The 19,324-nt window shown below is 57.6% G+C and overlaps 1 protein-coding gene across 2 annotated transcripts in view; it reads right to left on the reverse strand.

Annotated features, from left to right (window-relative positions):
• Positions 1 to 2,671: 2,671 nt before the first annotated feature.
• The window catches only part of PDXK (pyridoxal kinase), a 31,898-nt gene continuing 15,245 nt past the window's right edge, over positions 2,672 to 19,324 (reverse strand). For both annotated transcript variants that reach the window (XM_088794138.1, XM_074324534.2), the window contains exons 3-11: positions 14,655 to 14,759; positions 13,706 to 13,789; positions 13,200 to 13,246; positions 12,493 to 12,578; positions 11,386 to 11,431; positions 10,383 to 10,494; positions 9,291 to 9,427; positions 8,226 to 8,292; positions 2,672 to 7,938 (exon numbers count right to left, since the gene is read on the reverse strand). In XM_088794138.1, coding sequence (XP_088650264.1) covers positions 7,826 to 7,938; positions 8,226 to 8,292; positions 9,291 to 9,427; positions 10,383 to 10,494; positions 11,386 to 11,431; positions 12,493 to 12,578; positions 13,200 to 13,246; positions 13,706 to 13,789; positions 14,655 to 14,759 — 797 coding nt within the window. In that variant the 3' untranslated portion in view covers positions 2,672 to 7,825. The remainder of the gene's footprint in view (positions 7,939 to 8,225; positions 8,293 to 9,290; positions 9,428 to 10,382; positions 10,495 to 11,385; positions 11,432 to 12,492; positions 12,579 to 13,199; positions 13,247 to 13,705; positions 13,790 to 14,654; positions 14,760 to 19,324) is intronic.

Genomic DNA, 19,324 nt, shown 5'->3' on the forward strand with positions numbered 1-19,324 from the left:
TTGTCAACGGCCCCTTTACTAAGTGCTCCTTGAGTTACCTGTCAGAGTGACTCGAGCACCAAGAAGACAGTGGCAGAGGGACCCGCCCCACCAGAGTCACAGGCCCTAATTGTCAAGCTCTCAGACCGGCTGGTCCCAGACACCTCTGGCCGAGCAGGTAGGCACCTTCCCGAGCCTGGCCTGTCCTCAGCGCCCTCCCTCCACCTAGAAGTCTCCGGAACTTGACTTCTCCCAAAGCCCGAGGCCTGTGATGCTGAGGTCCTGTCCTAATGGTCAGATGTGCATTAGCTGGAGACGGGAACATATAACAGACACCACCTGTGCACTGGGGCTGGTGTGACGGGGCCATCGGTCCCCCTTTCTGGTGGATACTGGGGGGCCCTCACTCTGCTGCCTGGAAGTGGCATTATGGCACATGTCTGTCCTCGCAAACACGGGACATGGCTCCGGCATGCAATGGCTAGAAGACAACTAGAATTCTAGAGCAATGGGTGAATTCCTTCCTTTACAGCCTGGGTGTGGAAAAAAGCTTTTAGTCTTTGATTCAGAATCCAGTGACAGTAGAAGAGCGCGACTGTAGAGACGGGTAAAAGAGCGTCCACGTGGCAGGAGCAGCAGCGCAAAGTCTCAAGTCAGCTGACAAACCGACAAAACACACGCAATTTATATCCCAGATGAGGGGTTAATAGCTGCAACGTACGACAACTTGTAAAAGTGGGGAGAAAGGGATGAAAAATTCTATAGTAAACGGGCAAGGACCAGAACAGACAATTCACAACAAACACATAACCACGTGTCCACTGAACACTCACTCACAGAAGTGCAGAGTAGGCCTCGCCGAGATCCGCTTTCTGTCCTGTTTGCCGTGCTAACCACCCTGGGGGCCAGCTGTGGGGACGTGGCCTCCTGTGTTCGCTTGTGAAATGCAAAACGTCGCCACCCTGTGCGAGGACCTGGGTGACCTCTCGAGACCGCACATGAACAGCCCTTCCAGCTGGCCTGTAACCAGGACTGTGGGGGTTTGTTTTGGTCACTTGCCTCTCCCCTTGACCAGCGTGCAGTGTCCGCAGTGGCTGGCACCTGGTGGGTGTTTGACAAGTGGCCGGATGTGAGGAGGATGGCATCCTCGCCTAATTCAGGGCTCTCCCTTGTAGGCACATTGTCCCCATCTCAGCTCTGTGTGCCTTCTGAGCCTGCCACCTGGACCTGTCCCCAGGCTTCACACCAACGCCCAACCCAGCGGGGCCACAGCTGCCCTGAGGCTCGGCACACACCTCAGAAGCCCAGGGGTGCCAGCTCCACGGGGGGAACTTTGGCCCATTAGAGGAGCTGGTTCCCACAGCTCCTCCAGGGACGCCTATGGGACCCAGCAGCCCAGTGGGTCTCCCGGACAGCCAGCTAGGTCACACACCGCCAAACCCTTCCCTCTCCCTCCCTGCCTCACCCACTTTCCTGTCCTCATCCCGCACCCCTGGAATGGCACCCTGTACACTGCAGCCGAAAGCTCAGGCCCCAGCTCTTTCCCAGGACCCAGACTGTGAAAGCCCTGAGCCAGGGGTCTCAGGATGGGGCCGAACTTGCGGCTGGGCTTCTCGCCTTACAGGAAGCCTGCACGAGTCCTCTCCAGGCCTGAGGTTCAAGTGCTGTGCGTGACATTGGCTCCGAGCCTCAGGTGACGGGGCAGCACTCGCTCGCCCCACTGTGCCCCACCAAGCATACGGCAGGTTAAAAATGCCCCCCCCACACACACACACAAATCCCCGTCCAGTGCCTGGAACCTGTGACTGTGACCTCACAGGGCACAGCGGACTTTGCGGATGCGACCAATAGTCTTGAGAGGGGGACGTGATCCTGGGTGATCTGGGGGCACGATAGCATCACAGGGTCTCTGCAAGAGGGAGGTGGCAGGGTCAGTGTCAGAGACCAAAGGGGCAGCACGAGCCGAAGGATGCAGGCGCCTTGAGCAGCCAGAAAAGGCAGGGAACAGATTCTCCCCGGAGCCTCCAGGGGGGGCCAACCCTGCCCACCCATGAGTCTTCCAACCTCCAGACTAAACATGACAAACCTGTGCTGTGGAAGCTAGTTTGTGAAAATGGTACAGCAGCCACAGAAACCCCTCTGCGAGCGGTGGGCTTCCGGGCCAGGGCCTTGCCGGCCAGCTAAGGGGCATCAGGTGGTCAGAGTGGATTCGAGAACTGGTCAGAGAGGCTCCGGACACAATGCAGATCCCACATCCTCCCACCCTCTCCATGCCTTTGTCAGAGACTGGAGGTGACCTGAGGGCTTATCTACAGAGGCGTGGGTGAGAGGACAGTACCTGTGGGCAAGGAGGACCGGCGTGGGCACCACCCAAGTGTGAAGGAACTGGAACCTAGAGGGGCAGTGACACATTGTCAGTGACAGAAGCTGGTGCTCAGAACGTGCCAGGGAGGCTCTTGCAGGACCCCAACAGCCCAGCGTAAGGACCAGCCCACAGGACGGAGAGCAGAGCAGCTCAGATGGGGAGGGGACGAGGGCCAGGGAGAGGGAATGACAGGTCCTTTCTTGAGGGGCGTGTAAGGACGTGGTGTCTAGCAGTGAGCACTGCCTGGTTAACGTGGTTTAGGGGCGGCACAGGTGGTTAACAGAAGGGAACCCTGTGGGGAAAAGCCACCATCACACCTGAACACAATCACCATGAAAATATTTATTTGTGAGAATCAGCAGTCGCCAGGACCCGCAGGCAGGCCTCTACAACAGACACTTCACAAACATGTCCACGCGTGGGGGCAGGGCGGTTGCCACAGGCTAATGGAACTGCCTGAACCTCACAGAGACATCTCCCCTCACAGCCCGGACCCAGGGGCGATGTGCGTTGTCCCAAGGCTGCATCACACCCCGACACGCTTCCAAAATCCAAGCTCGTTTCCAGGAAGGGCAAGGCCAGCATTAGTGGGCCTGAGTCGTCAGCACCTCAGTCTTTCTGTTGGTCCAGTTTTACAGTCATCGGTTGAAATGCCAACTAAAATTCTAAATTGGAATGTATGCAGCTAACATTAAAAGCATTCAAACACCACCATCCTACAAGGAGAATTCATTTCCAGTTCCCCCAATACTAACACCTACCCCTCCCTCCAGTCACCAAGACAAGGGTCCCAGCACGGGCTCCATGTGGCACTAACAGGAAGGCTGGCCCTTGCTCTCAGGTGTCGGAGCAGATCTGCAGGCCAGCGGTGCCCCAGGCCAGGGAGAGTGGCCCATGGCTTCAGGAAACCATCTCCTACCAGAATGGGCCTCCTGTGGCACAAAGACTGGCACTTGCCCCCAGTGGTGTGGGGCGGGGGTGGGGGGCAGGCTGCGGCTGGGGGCTTCGTTCCGTCTGACGACCCTGGAGCTCAGGGACCCCCACCGAGGCTCATCCATGGGGGGGGCAGCGATGGATGGGGAGCCCGCTTTCAGCACGAGGCTCCTCTCGGCTTGGACGGTGGGAAAGCTTTGAAAACACCTGTTGACTTGGCCAGTCGTTAAAAAGAAAATTCTAGAGAGAACTTTCCATTAATACAAAGTTTAAAAATATTCTCTAAGTCTGGCCTAAAGTTCCTCATTCAATTCTTTTTTATAAACAGAATGCATACATTGTGCTGAGTACAAACCTCTAATGAAAAGCAGGACTGCAAAGACATGTTTTTTAATCACTTACACAGAAAATATTTTGTACCAAGAATAAACTGCAGATGTCCACAGGAAGACACACGATGAGAACCCACAATTTTAGGAATTGGAGTCGTGCCTTGTGGCAGCACGCCCTGGTGGCGGTTTCCCGGTGGGGGTTCCTCAGTGGGGGTGATGGGTGATGCTGGGATGGGCCTCTAGAGCTGGGGGATGGGGCACACACAGGCCCCCCACTCCCACTCAGAGGCACAGACTGCAAGTCTGGTTCCCATCAATGGACAGAAAGACTTCCACACTAAAGAAACACCCCCTAGAAGGGGGCACTGATGTTTGCAATCTACCAGGGTGAGGGGCCAGAGACCCCTGACTGCCTGTCACTCTCCTCCTGTGCCCTCGCGATGCCCCTGCAGGCAGAGGCTGCAGACGTGGCTGGATGCTGAAACCACAGAACTGCCTCTAAAAACACACAGGATCTCATGATGCTCTTCTCACCAGCAGTCCTGCCAGCCACCTGATTCCGCACGTCACAAAGTGGCTGTGGCACAGGCATACCAACCGTGCACACAGCTCCAAGGACACACGGGTGTGGACTCTGCATCACTGAGGCAAGGCCAGTGTGACAGTGTGTGTTGGCAGACCTGCAGATAATAGGTGTCTCCTGGGGGAATGCCAGCCATCCAGACCAACGAGGCCCAAATTCAAGGCTGCCCTGGCGAGGGGCAGTGGCCCTGGCTCCCCAGAGTGGCCCTCCCCAGACGGGGGTCCTTCTGAGCACCCACACAGCTCGTACATCTGACCCACTCCCTCTGGCGGCATGGGAGCTGGCTCTCCAGATATCAGCGCAGAGCCGCACAGCGAGATGGGAATGCGAGCCCCTGCAGACTAAGAGGTGGGCTGAGCAGCAGTGCCCCGTCTGGGGACCACACGGCTCCCACCCAGACTCCGGAAGCCAGGACCACTCACAGCACCCCCATCTGTACACGATCCACTGTGCTCACTCACAAACTCCCTTCCCCTCCTTCTGGCCCAGGGGGGTACTGGGGGGCGGGAGGCTCCAGAGATGACCCCCGTCCCCCCCGTTAGTGTCCATGGAGGCTGGAGAGACCAGGAAGGCGGCTGAGAAGGAAGACAGGGATTGCTGGCTATTCTGGCATTGAACATAGCCCAGTCACATGGTCACAGACATCTCTGATTCACAGATGGGGACCCCGACACCCCAAGCAGGTGGTCCCATCCAAGGGCAGGAAAAGGCATGCGTGCATGGGGGTCCACTGGCCAGACCACTGGCCAGACGCTCTCACCTCCTCTTTTGTACATTTCAACTGAGGAGTGAACATGAGGTTCAAGCAGGAAATCCACAATCCCAGGCCCGTCTGCCGCATCCCAGATGGGCCTGCAGCAGCAGCATTTGGAGTTTCTTTCGTCACCGTGGATGGTGGCAGTGGGGAGGTGACTTTTCCAACAGGACTCAGGCATCGCGGTATAGGCCGCACGCTCTGGCGCTCTCAACACTCAAAACACCCTCCCTGACTCATCAGTGCAGGTCCATTGGAAAATTAAACGTTTTAAAAACTGGTTTTAACAAGTGTAAGAACAGGACAGCAAAGCAGCATTTTCACCATCACTGACACATACTGCAAAAATAACACAGGCTAACACAATCACCTCAGCAGGGCTTGGTGATGACTTAAGAAAAAGGGATATTTTGTAATTCATCTTTGACGTCTACAGGAGGTTTGAAAAACTGGTAAGTACTGACACCTACACGCTGACACCAGGCGGCTCCAAGCCCATCTACCTCCCGTGTTAACACACGTTATCATTTTGCATGTTACTAAACGACAGAAAGTGAAAACAAAGATTAATTCTAATTTGGACCCAAACTGTACCAGAAACTACTGCCAACGAGGCTGGGGGACTTCTGGGTAGGACATTCTACACAGAGAATGCCGGGGGCCTCCGCTGTTGTCACCACAGATGGGACACGTGCAGGTAGAAACCAGCCTACGACAGCACAGGCTCAGCGACAGAGAGGGAACGGGGGACACGCCTCCCAGCTGCTGTCTCGGGAGCCCTGATTTCCTTTTCTCAGTTCACAGGGCTCAGCCACCTCCCCTCCCCATGGCTTTCCAGCAGTCAGAGGACAGAGGAGAAAGTCGGATCACCACCCCTGTCTACAGAAGCCTTACAGGTGGAATAATTCTCATCATTCTATGCTTAACAAAGGGAAGTGAAAGGATTAAATCTAAGGCGGGGCCAAGCCTCTGAAATAAAGCTAAGGAACCAAGAATGGAGCAGCGTTTGCTGAGTGTCTCCGCTCAGGTTCGCTGCGTGCACGGAGCAAGCCTAACTCCCCAAACCGTATTTTCCGGGTGGGTTTTCACCACCTCATGGAAAATAGACACATTTAGGTTCTTTCCCAGGTTCTATACTGGCTCTCAATATTAAAACAAAAAAGAAGGAAAGAAAAGGCTTTTCTCATTGCCGTCTCCCCAGATCTACTTGGCAGTGTTTTTCATTATAGGTGCTGGGCAGGCCCAGGGCCCTGCCTGGGTGACTCTGGCTGGTTCCCACGAAACCAGGAAACATGACAGGGACACAGATGCCCTGACCCTGTGCACACGCTGCTGGGAGCGCTACTGCGTGAGAATTAAGACATTCAGGAGTGAGCAGAGTGGGAAGACAGCGGGAGGGTGCCGTGGATTTGGGGGCGTGGCTTCTCTTCTTTTCAGGGCGTTTTCTACAGTAAGAATGCACTACTGGAGAGGTGTGCGGGCTCCGGGGAGGGCCTGCCTGTGGGCACAGAGCCGTGGGGGGGGACAGGGCTGCCCTCACAATGATTTCCCAGGGGCCACATCTGGGCCCCTATGTTCTATAGTCTCCCTGTCCCCTCCAGGCTGTGGGCTCCTGAGAGAGGCAAACCTCTGCACCCCCAGAGTGGGGGGTGGGTGCTGAGATCAAGGCAGGCTGAATCTGTCAGGATGGACACCCCTGTCTGCAGCCATGCCTGGGGGACCTCAAAATTCTGGGTAAGGGGGGCCAAGGAGGTCACGCTGGCCGTGGACAACTGGACTAGTGCCAGGGCCTCGGGGTGAAATGTGCCCACAGTGGGGGACCAGGCTTCTCTGAGCCCTGGGGCAGAGCCTGGCCCTCTGGTCTCTGCAAGAGTAGGCGTGGCCTGCAGCCTGGCAGCCTGACCCACAGGGTAGGCGTAGGGACCAGCCAGAGTCACCACGGCGCTGGGCCTGCACAGCCCACCTCTGCCCTCTCTACCTGTCTGGACACTAACTCTGTGACACGATGCGTTTGTCACCAGCAGCAGGTGGCAAACACATAGTGCTTAACCTGTTGTACCACAAACGAGGTGAGTTTTCCAAAAGGAGCCCAACGTGGCATGTTCCCATAGGCGCCCTTGGCCGCACACCAGCCCTCTCTTTACTGGCCTCCGTGCATCGCTCAGCAGGTCCCTAGGGACACTTGTGGGTCACAGAGTGGTCCCGCTGAGATGTGCAGACCGACTTGAATTTTCAGGGTCCTGGAAAGGTCCCTGCCAAAGTGACTGTGCAGGCCTGTGTGTCTGGGCCAGCAGGCATTAACCTGTCCACAGGTGAAACAGAAGCAGAATATCTGAAATGCCCAGGGACCTGCTGAGGAGCAAAGTAAGAAACAAAAATCCTGAAGCAGAGGAAAGGTCAGAATGACAATAAAGGTAATTGGCATAATTCATCTGAATGCAAACGGTTAACACCAAACTTGTTCTCAGAGATGCAGAGACACAGGCCCACCCACCCCCGGCCCAGGCCACACGGTGGGAGCCAATGTGACTCTCTTGGGGGAAGCAGCCCCTCCCACCACATACCCCAAGATGGGCAGGACACCCCTGAGAGAGTGGCCACAGAGCTGGTTTTCCAGGTAGGTCCAGGAGCCTTCGGGGTGGTGGTGGGGGTGGGGCAGGGGGGGCTGGGTTTCCAAATAACAAATTTGAGATTGATTTGTTATTTTCAAAAAGCATGACCAGCACATTTTCACAATTAAGACCAGTTGAGGCTGGACACTCACGAAAGAAAAGAAAATATCAAGTTTCGGTCACAGCGCTAAGGCAGACGTTACATTTTTCACAGGGATGGAGACGGAGACACGGCCGCTGTGTCGGGAGGCACGCACACACGAGGCCTCACAGCACTGTGGCCTGGACGACAATCTCCGGGTTCTCGATGTCCCTTTTGCTCTGGACCATCCGCAGCTCCAGCTGCGCCGGGCTGGGCTTCCGTCCTCCCCCAGCCTGGGCTGCGGAACGGAGAAAGTGGAGAAAGCGGTAGTGACGGGTGCAGAGCAGGGAGAAGGCTGAGCCTGGAGTTCCCAGTCGACACGGGAGCTCCACGCCGCTGCCACTGCCCCATTTTTTAAATGCCAAGGGCCAGGGGAGCCACGGGAACCCCACCCACAGCAGAAGGGTCACTCCCTCGACAGTCGAGCAGGTGCTGACCCCTCCCTCCCACCGCTCTGCCCGAGGCCCCCGAAGGCAGCAGGCGCTCGGGGAGGCACAGGCGTCCCACGGGCCTCGTGGGCGGTACCTTTTGCACACTTGATGGTCCGCTGTAGGACATGGTGCATGGCTGACACGGTCTTCTCACAGGCCACCTGCAGGGAGGACGAACAACTGTGCCCCAGCACCTCTGCTGCCCGCAGCTGCCTGGGAGAGCACGGTCTCCACCCTGAGTCACCAGGGCGCTGGCTCTGCCATCACATGCTCCCCAACCAGCTGGACCCACCCCAGCGTGGGACAGCCCATCCCTGGAGAGCTGAGCAGATGCCTGCACACTAAATTAACTGCCCCCTCTGGACCACAGGCAACTGTGGGGAGGGGCTGTGACACCGACGGCCAACACTGCCTGGCATGTAGTGGGTGCTTAGTCAGAGCTTCTGAAATGAGTTAGTGATAAAGAATCTACATGGGAAAGAGCCCCTGCCCAAAGTCAGCCAAAGTCACTCTCAGGCAGACTCGGGGCTCAGCAGGCCCTGGGGGTGCATGTGGAACTCCCTCTGACTCCCAGACCCAGGGCACTCCGAACCCAGGTTTGGCCTTGGGCAGCCCAGCAGCGAGGCCTTCTCTGGTACCAAGGTACCACTGCCTGGACCAGACAGAGGTCCTGCTGCCTCCAATCAAACTGGCAGGCCTGCACGCGAGGGAGGTGGGACGGGTGGGGGGAGCCTGCCAGGGGACTGCACGTTTCAGCGGCCTGGTAGGTGAGAGGGGAAGGGCCCCAGCACCAGCTGTGCATTGCACAAACAGGGGGCCCAACACCCAACCTAGTTGATATGTTTGGGAGGCCGGGCCCTTGGGGGAAATGGGGCCCCCCCTGGTGCCCTGCAGAGACAGCTTTAGGGGAATCCATTTCCAGATCCCGACCTCCAAATTCTTCCTTGAGGGGACCCAACAAGAAGGCGAGCAGCGGTGGACATGGGACACCACCCAGACGTGGGACGTGGGGTGCTGGAGCCCATGCCTGAGCGCTGTCCACCCTGTTCCCCCCAGCTCATGATACCCCTCGTCCCCTTCCTGGTCTTTGGATGTGGTAACCAGCTCCCCACAGAGGCACAGGAGACCAGGCGCGGCAGGAGGGGCACGTCCTGCTGACCTTGAGATTGTTGGGGTGCTTATGCGTCCACGCCAGGAGCATGGCGGCGAAGAGGTCGCCTGTGCCCACGAAGACGGCGTCCACCTTGCGCATCTCCATGCAGATCCGCTCCGTCACCACGGAGCCGTCGGGGTGCCCTGGGGGGACAGCACAGCTGGCTGGGACCCCAGACCCTCGGCCAGCACAGGGCCAGCCCTAGGCCTGGGCGCCTCCTGCCTGCTCCTCCCCTGCTCTGCACCTGGGGCTCGTCACTCATGGGGGCTCACTCAGGTAGAACTCGGGGCTCAGGTGCTACCCGGGGCCGCAATGCCCCACAGCAGCTGCCCTACCCCAGGGGAGAAAGTGGCAGAGTGAAGGCCCAGAGGACTAGTCAGGATGGCGCTGCTATGCAGCTGACAATGAGGGCCTGGCACACATGATATGATGTGATGTGATGTGGAGGAAGCAGGAGTGACGAGGGCGCCTCGTCCTCCAGGACTGTGAACTTCTTGAAGTGTGTGAGTGTGAGTGTGTGTGTGAGTGTGTGTGCCTGTTCTTGCACACAGCTGCAGAGGGAGCCTGCGGGGCTGCTCTCTGGGGCAGCGGGTGTGACCCCAGGCTCCTGTCACTTTAATGTGGTGCAGAGAACACCACCCCAGGTGGTATTTGCATGATTAAACAGTGGGCACAGCAGAGCATGAAGCGCCTTCCCAGTGAGGTCTGCACAGCTGCCCGCTCTATGGGAGGTGAGGCATGTGGACACCTGGACCCGGGGACCCTGCCTCCAGCCGGGTGTCCCTCATGACCCCCACGTTAGAGGGTGTTATCTTCACACCGCCAGCACCGCCATGGCATCCAGGCTGCTCGGCGACCATGGGTGAGGTGTCAGCACCCGGATTCATGGAAATCCTTCCAGTTTCTAAAAGTCCCATCTTTCATGGCGGGGTGATAAGCGTTCAGGAAATTGGCTAACTGCTGAGTAAGGCATGATTTTTTATTGAACCCAAAACCTTCACGGAAGCCTCAAGGGGCCACGATGACGTAAAGGTGATGGGAGCCCAGTGCTGGGGCAGGGCGGCTGAGGCGGGGTGCCAGGGGCGGGGAGGGGCTTACGAATCCTCTGGCTCCCCAGTGCGATCAGGTAGTCACTGCCCCGCGGGGAGGGCAGGTCGGAGCTGGTGATGACCACGGTGTCGGGGCCCATCGAGTGCAGCACATCCATCACCTGCAGCGGAGCAGGGAGCACGTCAGCCACGCCTCCTCACCCATGACCCCTGACCCCGTGAACCCAAATAGCCAGGCAGACTGGCAGTCGATCCTGGGATGTGCTCTCACAGGATTTGGCTGATGGGCCCGGAGACAACAGAGTAGAGGTCTTGGGAACCCGCCCTGAGTGGCCCATGCCCGTCCAGTGCCCGTCTAGTGACAGCTTTGCAGAACGACAACTTTGCCAGCTTAGCGCCGCTGTGCCCATTCCCTCTGGCGTGAAGTCTGAGGGTATGCGCCTGCTGGCTCCCACCTGCAGCCTACTGGTGTCTGCCTACGGGAGGAAGGTACCAACCAGGCTGGGCCGGCTGTCCTTCCCCATCTGGGTCCACACACAGCAACAACCAAACAACCACGGCTCCCACCTCCCGTCCATTCTGGGAAACCACGCATTCATTAATTCATTTGTTCAACAAACACCTACTGCCATGTCCTCAGCAATACACCAGGGGCTCAGAGGCCCCAGGGCGCCATCCCAGTTCGGAGCAAGGCCCTCAGAGCAGGAGGAGGGCCCCCCGCCTCGTTCCCTGCCATGGAACTCTACTGTGTGGCCACCCCGGTCAGCTCAGACAACGCCTGCTATCGTGAGCAGGGCAGACAGTGGATTAACCCAGACCTGACAAGCACAAAGCTGCGGGTGACCAACCAAGTGCAGAAGGAAACTTACAACACGTCCCCGGCCCTGCAGGCTGGCTGCCTGGGAGCTGGGATGCTGGCCACTTGGGCTGCCTGTCTCGCATTCCCACGGAGATGCAGCTGTCCCCTCCCCACCGCGGGCTGTGCCGCCTGTCCCCTCCCCACTGCGGGCAGTGCCACCTGTCCCATACCAGGCCCTGGAAGGTCCCCTTACCGCTAATGCTTCTTCCTGGCTGTGGATCTTTCTGCCACTCAGTAACCTGGAAGACAGGCAGGCAGAGAGATGAGATGTCACATCCTGGGTCCTGCCTGTAACATTCCCAAAGCTACAGCAGCACTGGTGCCCCCGCCCCAATGCCCGCAGGGAACGATCTCAGAGCCTGCTGGCCACACGGGCCATCATGGACCAGGTGGCCACTGTGACATGTCTGGGGACCAGTCAAGAGTAAACTTTACTTTTAAACGGGGACTCTCACACATCACGGGTGTGCTGAGGTTCTAGCCTGTGGTTAACGTGTACATGTAACAACAATGAAGGACCACAGCACGTGGTGCCCTTTGTGACCCCCAGCACGGCACAGGCACCAGCAAGGGCGAACCATGTCCACGGGAAGTAAGAGCTGCAAGTGGCTAGTGTACCCATTCATGAGCCCACCGAAGGTTAGGGTCCTCAGGTGAGTCATCGTCCCTGGGAAGGACCGGCGTGGGGCAGGGAAACCCGGGCCCCATGTGCCCCCACCCTGACTTTAAAGAGCGGCCTTGAAAACAGAGGGGACCGAGCTGATGGTCCAGCAGAGCCAAACAGTGACAGAGACGAACCCACTTGGGCGCTCAGCTGCAACCCCACGGCATCAGGAAACACCCCTTCCCCCCTGGGCACCTGGTTCTTCCAGCCATCAGGTAAGGTCGTGCAATCCAAGAAAGGCCCTTGGAAACCCAGTACCGGGCAGCAGGGCCGTGGGCTGTGTCAGCCATATGCCAGAGCACCTCTTCCCCCTTAGTGGCCCCAAGGCCCCTGCTGTTCAGGAAAACAGCTGGGGGTCAGCACGGTCACCAGCAGGGAGTCGCAGTAAAATAACGACCCCCTGCTGTTATTGATGGATATAAGCCAGGTGGGTCCAGGGCGCCTTGTCAGCCTGGCTTGCAGGGGTGCAGGCAGCTACCTGACACAGGGAAGGTGCCAGATTTCCCCTCCCCCGAGGGAGGACATTCCAGGGAGGTGAATGCAATGCCCAGAGGGGAAGTGGTCGGGAAGCTCCCTGCACAGGCTCTGTGGCTGCCTGTGGGTGGTCTGCAGCTGTAACTGGTTTAAGTGACTTACTCAGCCTCGAACTGGTTGGGAGTTATGATGTCTGCGACTGGCACAACCTTCTCTTTGTAAACAGGAAGGAGGTCCTCTGGGACGTACTGAAGGAAAGGAGATGGGGACACAGGCTGACGCACACAGAGGAGGAGGAGGAACTGGGGACACTCCCAGTCAGAGCCCCTCGGTAAGACCGGCAGCGAGAGTGGGCAGCCGGTGCCGACCCAAAGGGCTGCAAGGGCTCCTGGGGGAGGGCTGGGCGAGGCCCCGCCTCCTCTAAGACCCTCCGCCTCCAGGAAGGCCCCGGGGTGACTTCACCAGCGGCGCTCTGCCTCCCCTGTGTCCCAGGGCCGGGTCCCTAAGCTATGGCCTGGGAGCGATTGTAACATTTTGTAACGGTTGAGGGACAAAGTCAAAAGAAGAACACTTTGTAACACATGGAAATGAGAGGAAACTCAAAATGTGTCCATACATGAAATTTTATCAGCAAACAGTCATGTCTGTTCGTTTGTAAATTTTTTGGCTGCTTTTGGCTACAACAGGGACATGTGGCCCTAAGATATCGACTCTCTGGCCTTTTACGGAAAGCCTCGTCTACCAGCCATGCTTCTCCCTGGAAGGGGGTCCTGCCTCCCCTGGGAGCAGCGTCCACCCAGGCAGAGCAGCGTGTCCTGCTTTTGCGCTGACGGCCTCAGCGGCACTTAAATATGCACAGAATGACTAACCATAGAGCCTTCGCTGTTCCACTTGTCACCCATCACCGGATCGCACACTGCGGAGGGACAAAGGGAATCTTATCAGCAAAAGCTACAGCCAATGAGAAGAGCCCTCAACACTATTTTTGCTGGTAAACTTCGCCAGCCCCCAAAAGCTTGGGAAAATCAGCCTCCTAGTCTTATGCCTGTTACCTGGCGTTTGGCATTTTGTCGTCCAGGCCGCCCCGTGGCATTCCCCACCCCCCCAGAGTTGGGGGCATCACATACACCCCAACTGCAGTGCCGAGCAGCCTGACCTTCGCACACTGACACTGATTAGAGCACGCTTAGCCCTGCGTCTCTCACACGCCCCACGCAGACGCCCGCCCACGCCAGAGGTCTGAAGGCTCACATTCCCAGAGGCCCAGCGCAGACTCACAGGCTGGGGGAGCAGAGGGGTGCGCAGAGGAAGGAGGCTAAGCGCCCCCCCAGCCTGGGTCCGACCCCACTCCAGTGGGTGACAGCCCAGCGCCTACCGTACACCAGCCGTGAGTTCTGCTGCTTCAGCTCCCGCACAATGTCCACCACCATGGCCAGGAAGGACTTGTCCCTTGTGTACCCTGTGGGCACGAGATCAGGCCACCCTCATAAAACAAAGGCTTGACCGGCAAAGGAGAAAGCAGTGCCATGAAAACCACCCCGCCCCACCCCACACAACGGCCGGCAGGTCTCAGGTCCGGCAGCCAGGTTGAGGGTGAAGTGTCCCCAACAACTGGTCAGTGAGGGGCACTGGGCGCTTCCCAAAAGAAACGTTAAGTCTTAGAGGAAAGGAAGAATCCACGGGTCACCGCTGTGCGGGGGATTTTTTCTTCTGTCCTTTCCACTTCAATAAGAAGCACATCACTTTTAACCATGTATAGAAACACAAACAAGTACTTAAAAAAAATTTTTTTTATACCAGTGGTGTGTGTGTGTGAGACCAACACACTGTTTCCCCAAAAATAAGACCTAGCCAGACAATCAGCTCTAATGTGTCTTTTGGAGCAAACATTAATAAAAGATCTGGTCTTATCATTATATAAGACCCGGTCTTATATTATATTAAAATGAGACCGGGTCTTATATTAATGTTTGCTCCAAAAGACGCATTAGAGCTGATGGTCTGGCTAATCTTATTTTCGGGGAAAGAGGGTAGCAGGTGGCAGTGCTGCTTAGCTGGGTATTTTCACGCCCGACCCCACCTGTCTCCACCCTCGGGCACTGGAGCCCCAGTGCGGCCCCAGAAGTGTGACTTGGCACGGCCAGGGCAGTGTTCACCCGAGGGGGCACAGCATGGCTAGGGCGCCCAGGCCATGCTACCAGGGATGGCCGGCACTAGGCGGTCGCTAGCTCTTGGCGGCAGTGCCGCCCCTCCTTGAAGGAGGCAGGCGCCAGAGGCGAGGCCGGGTGGGCGCTGGGGGCAGCCCGAGCCCGCGGGGCCCTTACCCGTGAGCACGTAGTCGTACTTATTCACGTCATTCAGCTTCAGACCTTCGTACAGCTCGTGCAGCTCATTGGAGTTCAGCACTTGGCCTTTCCAGTGGGCGTAGCCTGTGTTGGGGGGGGCACAACACTCAGGGCCTGGGCACACGGGCGACAGCGTCACCAATAGCCGCCGCCGCCCAACGCCCACTCACCCTCGAGGACACTGCCGGATGATCCCTTCCCCATGGGCTGACACAGGGACTAAATGAGAACACCCAGGCATGGTGCTTTGGTGGGTGCTCCTAACTCCGTGTGGGTGACCCCAAAAGCACAGCTGGCCCTAACACGGTCTGGTCACTACCGATAGCAGGGGTCCCACTCCCACTGCCAGTTCCTCTGGAATTAACCCAAAGTGACGAGGGCGTCAGCTCTCCAGGCCAGCCTATGGACACCTGTGGAACCTGTGTCTCACTGGCAGCACACAGGAGGGGACGCTTGGGAAGGGACATGCCAGGCCCACGAAGCTGCAGAACCTCTCCCTGTTTTTAGTGGGGGCACCTGGGGACATCCCTCCACGTCACAGTCACTTGCTTTGCCAGCTTTTACTGTGCACGTTTCCCCATCCAGGCCGTTGTTTGCTCACTGTCACCTGGGCCCTCTGGTAGGTCGGAGCGCCTCACACCCTAGCGCCCACAAGGTTGAGATCAGGGTTTCCGGGCGGGAATTCCTGCCCGTTCTCAGGAAATTTTTTCACTTTCCCGTTCCCGAATCCAAAGATATAAACTGTTTTCTGTTCTCCACGATGAATTGTTTCCACAAAGTGACGGCTGATACTACCAACCACCTGGGTTCAAGGAGCTGATTTTCCTGATTTCCCGACCAACTTTTCTTGGGATTCAGGAACAGGAAAGTGAAGAAAATTCACGAGAATGGGCGGGAATAACCCTAGTTGAGATGCAGCCAAAGAAAGTCTTGGATCAAATCCTGATGTGAATTAGAAACAGGCCCCAGTGCTCAACCTGCTCTCGGCCTCTGACAGGTACCAGGTGAAGCGTTCCCTCTAGGCAGACAGACGCGTGGCATCCTGGGGACCTCCTGCCACATGGGACCCCTGTCCACAGAGCCTCCGATGGCGGTAGGGCAATGGCTTGGCTTTCACAGGGGCAGGGCCACACCATGGACAGCAAGGTCACCTGTGAGAATGCCTCCTGGCATCCCCTGTGCCACAGGAAGCCCTCCAGTGTACGTGCTTCCAAGCAGGTACGTAAAACTCTCGAGAGAGCATCCTATTGCCCTCCATAGAGACCACGGGGTGGGGGTCGGGGCTGCCTCAGACCCTTGCATGGCGGCCTGTGTGCACGAGGGAGCCGTCCTGAGGAAGCGTGTCTGAACGAAGGCGATTCCGCAGGGGCTGGTGTGGCCTCAGGAGTCCCCAGTGCGTTCCGTGGGGGGCACCAGCGGGAACTAATGCAGGAGGGTTTGACTGACCCCATTAACTGGGTGCCGTCAGGATCAGGAGGTTGGGAGGGTGAGTGTCAGCCTAGCCACCCTCCCCCCTCCCACGCAGGGCTGCCCACTCCAGCTCGTGTCCTCTAGGAGCTGGTGCTCTGGCTGAGCCCCGGGCAGGTGTGTGCTCAAGGAAGGCAGGGCTGCCACAAAATCCCTCAGACCCAGGGTGAGGACAGTGGTCCTTCCTGCCTCCTTCTGCCCAGGTTGGGCTTATCTCCACTGCACATGCAGGATGCTGGTGTCCTGGGCCTGCTGTGACAAAGTGCCACACACCAGTCGGCTCCAACAACAGTCCTGGAGGCCGGAGGCCGAGATCACGTGCAGGCAGGGCTGCTTCTCCCGAGGCCGCTCTCCTTGGGGTGCAGACGGCCTTCTTCTCCCGTGTGTGGGTCTGTGTCCTAATCTCCTCCTCTTACAGGGACGGCAGCATGTTGGACCCGTCTCAACGACCTCGTTTGACTTGAATCCCTTCTCCAAAGGCCCCACCTCCAAACACAGTCAGTTTCTGAGGCGCTGGGCATTAGGACCTTTGGGGGGACACAATTCAGGCTAGACAGGCAGTGGCGAAGGTGAGACACAGGGCCCCGAGGCCTGCATCACAGCGAGCAGAGCAGAGCACGGCCCTCCATGAGACAGCTTCCTAACCCCCAGGATGCTCGGTCCCACACCTTTCAGTACCCCCTGCCCAGCTGCACCCTCGCCGCTCGTCAGGGGCCCTCGCATCCTCTGTCCAACCCATCAACTCATGGATGAGAAAATAAATTCTGCGGAGGCCAAGCCATGGACCCTGACGGATGTAGTTCTGCAGGAAGCCAGAGCGGGCGCAGTGGTCTCGTCCCAGCCAGCCGCCAGGCGGCCCCTGGCTGCATGTCCTCAGCTGGTGCCTGCCCCAGCTCCAAGGCTCTGTGTGCCCACACCAGCCACCCCTGCTCCAGGGGCATCACCAGCAGGCCAGACCATTGGTCACACCGTAAACTCCAAGTGCCGGGACAGCGAGGCTGCCCTGTCCTCCGACCTCCAGCCCCACCAGGTTCTCCAGATGCTGCTTGGGGCTCAAGGAGACCTTGCTGACGAGCAGCGTAAGAACACTGGGTGGGCAGGGGCAGCGGCTGCTTCACAGCCTGCAGCTGCCTGGAGGGGGTGGCCCTGCCCGCCGGGGTAGAGCCTGGAAGACGGGGGAAGTTGTGCAGAAGCCATCCTGAGACAGTCTCTTCCGAAAGACCTGCTTGTCTGGGAGCATGGGGTCCCCATCATTCGCAGAACTGACGAGAGGTTCCCAGGTTGCACAATGAGCTTCATGCTGACACCTGGTCTTCCTCTGGGAGTTTGGAATTTGGGGGCGTGCCAGGCAGAGGTGTCATGTGACCAGCACCCAATAAAAACCCCGGGCGCCACGTCTCCAACAAGCTCCAGGAAGTTGACATCTCCCACGTGTTGTCATAGCTCCTGGCTGGGGAGCGTCCTGTGCGACTCCCGGGACAGGCTCTGCAGATTGTGCCTTGTGTCCCCGAGTTCTCCCCAGGCGCCTTTTCCCTGTGCTGATGTCGTGCTGTGGCTTTCACCAAAATAAATCACAGGCACTGGGCCCTGGGAGTCCTCTCGGTGAATTGCTGGGCCTGCTCCCACAACCCCTTTCAGCGCCCAAAGCCTCCCTACCCTCAACCCACACATCTTTCGTGATGTACCTAGACCCTCCCTGGGCTTGGTCTGAAACACAAATTCTCTGCCAAGTCAGAATCCTGGCGGGGGTTGGGGGGTTGGGTGGGCGGCAGTGCTCAGTTTCTTCAGGCCCCAGGCGACTCTTAGACACCCACAGATTTGAGAAGCAGTGATCTAGAGCAGGGGTCAGCAAACTGGCTGGTAGGCTGGGTATGGCCAGGCCCCTGTTGGGTGTACAGCCTGCAGGCAAGAGCAAGCATCACATTTTTAAATGGTTGGAAAAGAAACAAAAGCAATGCCTTAAGACTTGTGCAAATTACATGAAATTCAATTTTCAGTGTCCATAAATGGAGTTGAAGTTTTATTGAAAGCCCCACGCCTTTGCACACGGTCTCCGGAAGCTGCGTGCTTCTGCAGCACAGAGGTTTATTCCTGTCCCTTCACAGGAAGGCGCCAGCCCTGCTGCAGGACACCTGCTCACCCAGGAAGCCGGGCTCTCTGGCTTCCATCTTAAGAGTGATTTCAGACTCAATGCGATCCCACGTGACACCCACTAGAATAGCTAGATGACAAATCACAACAACAGCAAAAAAGACAAATAGTGACAGGTGCTGGTGAGGATGTGGAGAAACGAGCCCTCACACATCGTTGGTGGGGATGCAAAATGACGCAACCAGTTCGAAAAAGTCTTAAAACGATTAAACAGCATTACTACCTGACCCAGCAATTCTGCTCCTATGCATACAGTGGAGAAAATCGAAACACATCCACACAAGCACATGGGGACCAATGTTCACAGCAACACGAGTCATAACCCCCATGTCATCAATGGATGCGTGGGTACAAACGCGGCAGACACACGGGGGGAATAGTACTCGGCCATGAAAAGGAATGACGCTCTCTGGACAACATGGATGAGCCTTGGAAACATTAGCTCAGCGAAAGAAAACATCCTAAAGGGCCAGAGCGCCTGATTCCACGTATGAAATGTCCAGAACGGGCAAATCCACAGGTGGCAGGTAGACTGGTTGTCGCCAGCGGCTGGGGGAGGGGCGTGGGAGGCACAGCGAATGGGCACAGGTACCTTGGTACGGTTTCCACTGGGGCAATGACAGGGTCTGGAAATACAGTGGTAATGGTTGACAAGGGTGAATTCATTCTATAGTATGTAAATATCTTAATAAATATATTTTTGGGCCCCCACGCCGCCCTGGCCAGGCCCCAGGAGACAAGCAGGCATGGGCACCAGTGTTCAGAAGCCACCACAGTAACTGGTATTGCTCAGGTGTCCCAGCGCGTGACCATGGGGACATGGGGACACTGGCTGAGCAGGGTGTGGTTGAGCTCTCGAGGCCAGCGTGAGCTGAGTACTCAGTGCACAGTAGGACCACACAGTGGAAATCACACACCAGCGAGGCCTTTGCCGGGCATCCTGGGAAGCCCAGCACTGGACAGGAACACTCGCAAATGGGGACCGTCCTGCTAGCGGGGGAGTCACACACAGCTCTTGCCACACGTCTTTT

The sequence above is a fragment of the Rhinolophus sinicus genome, chromosome 17 (assembly GCF_057876585.1).
Source record: "Rhinolophus sinicus isolate RSI-liver-muscle chromosome 17, RSI-T2T, whole genome shotgun sequence".
NCBI lineage: Eukaryota > Metazoa > Chordata > Mammalia > Chiroptera > Rhinolophidae > Rhinolophus > Rhinolophus sinicus.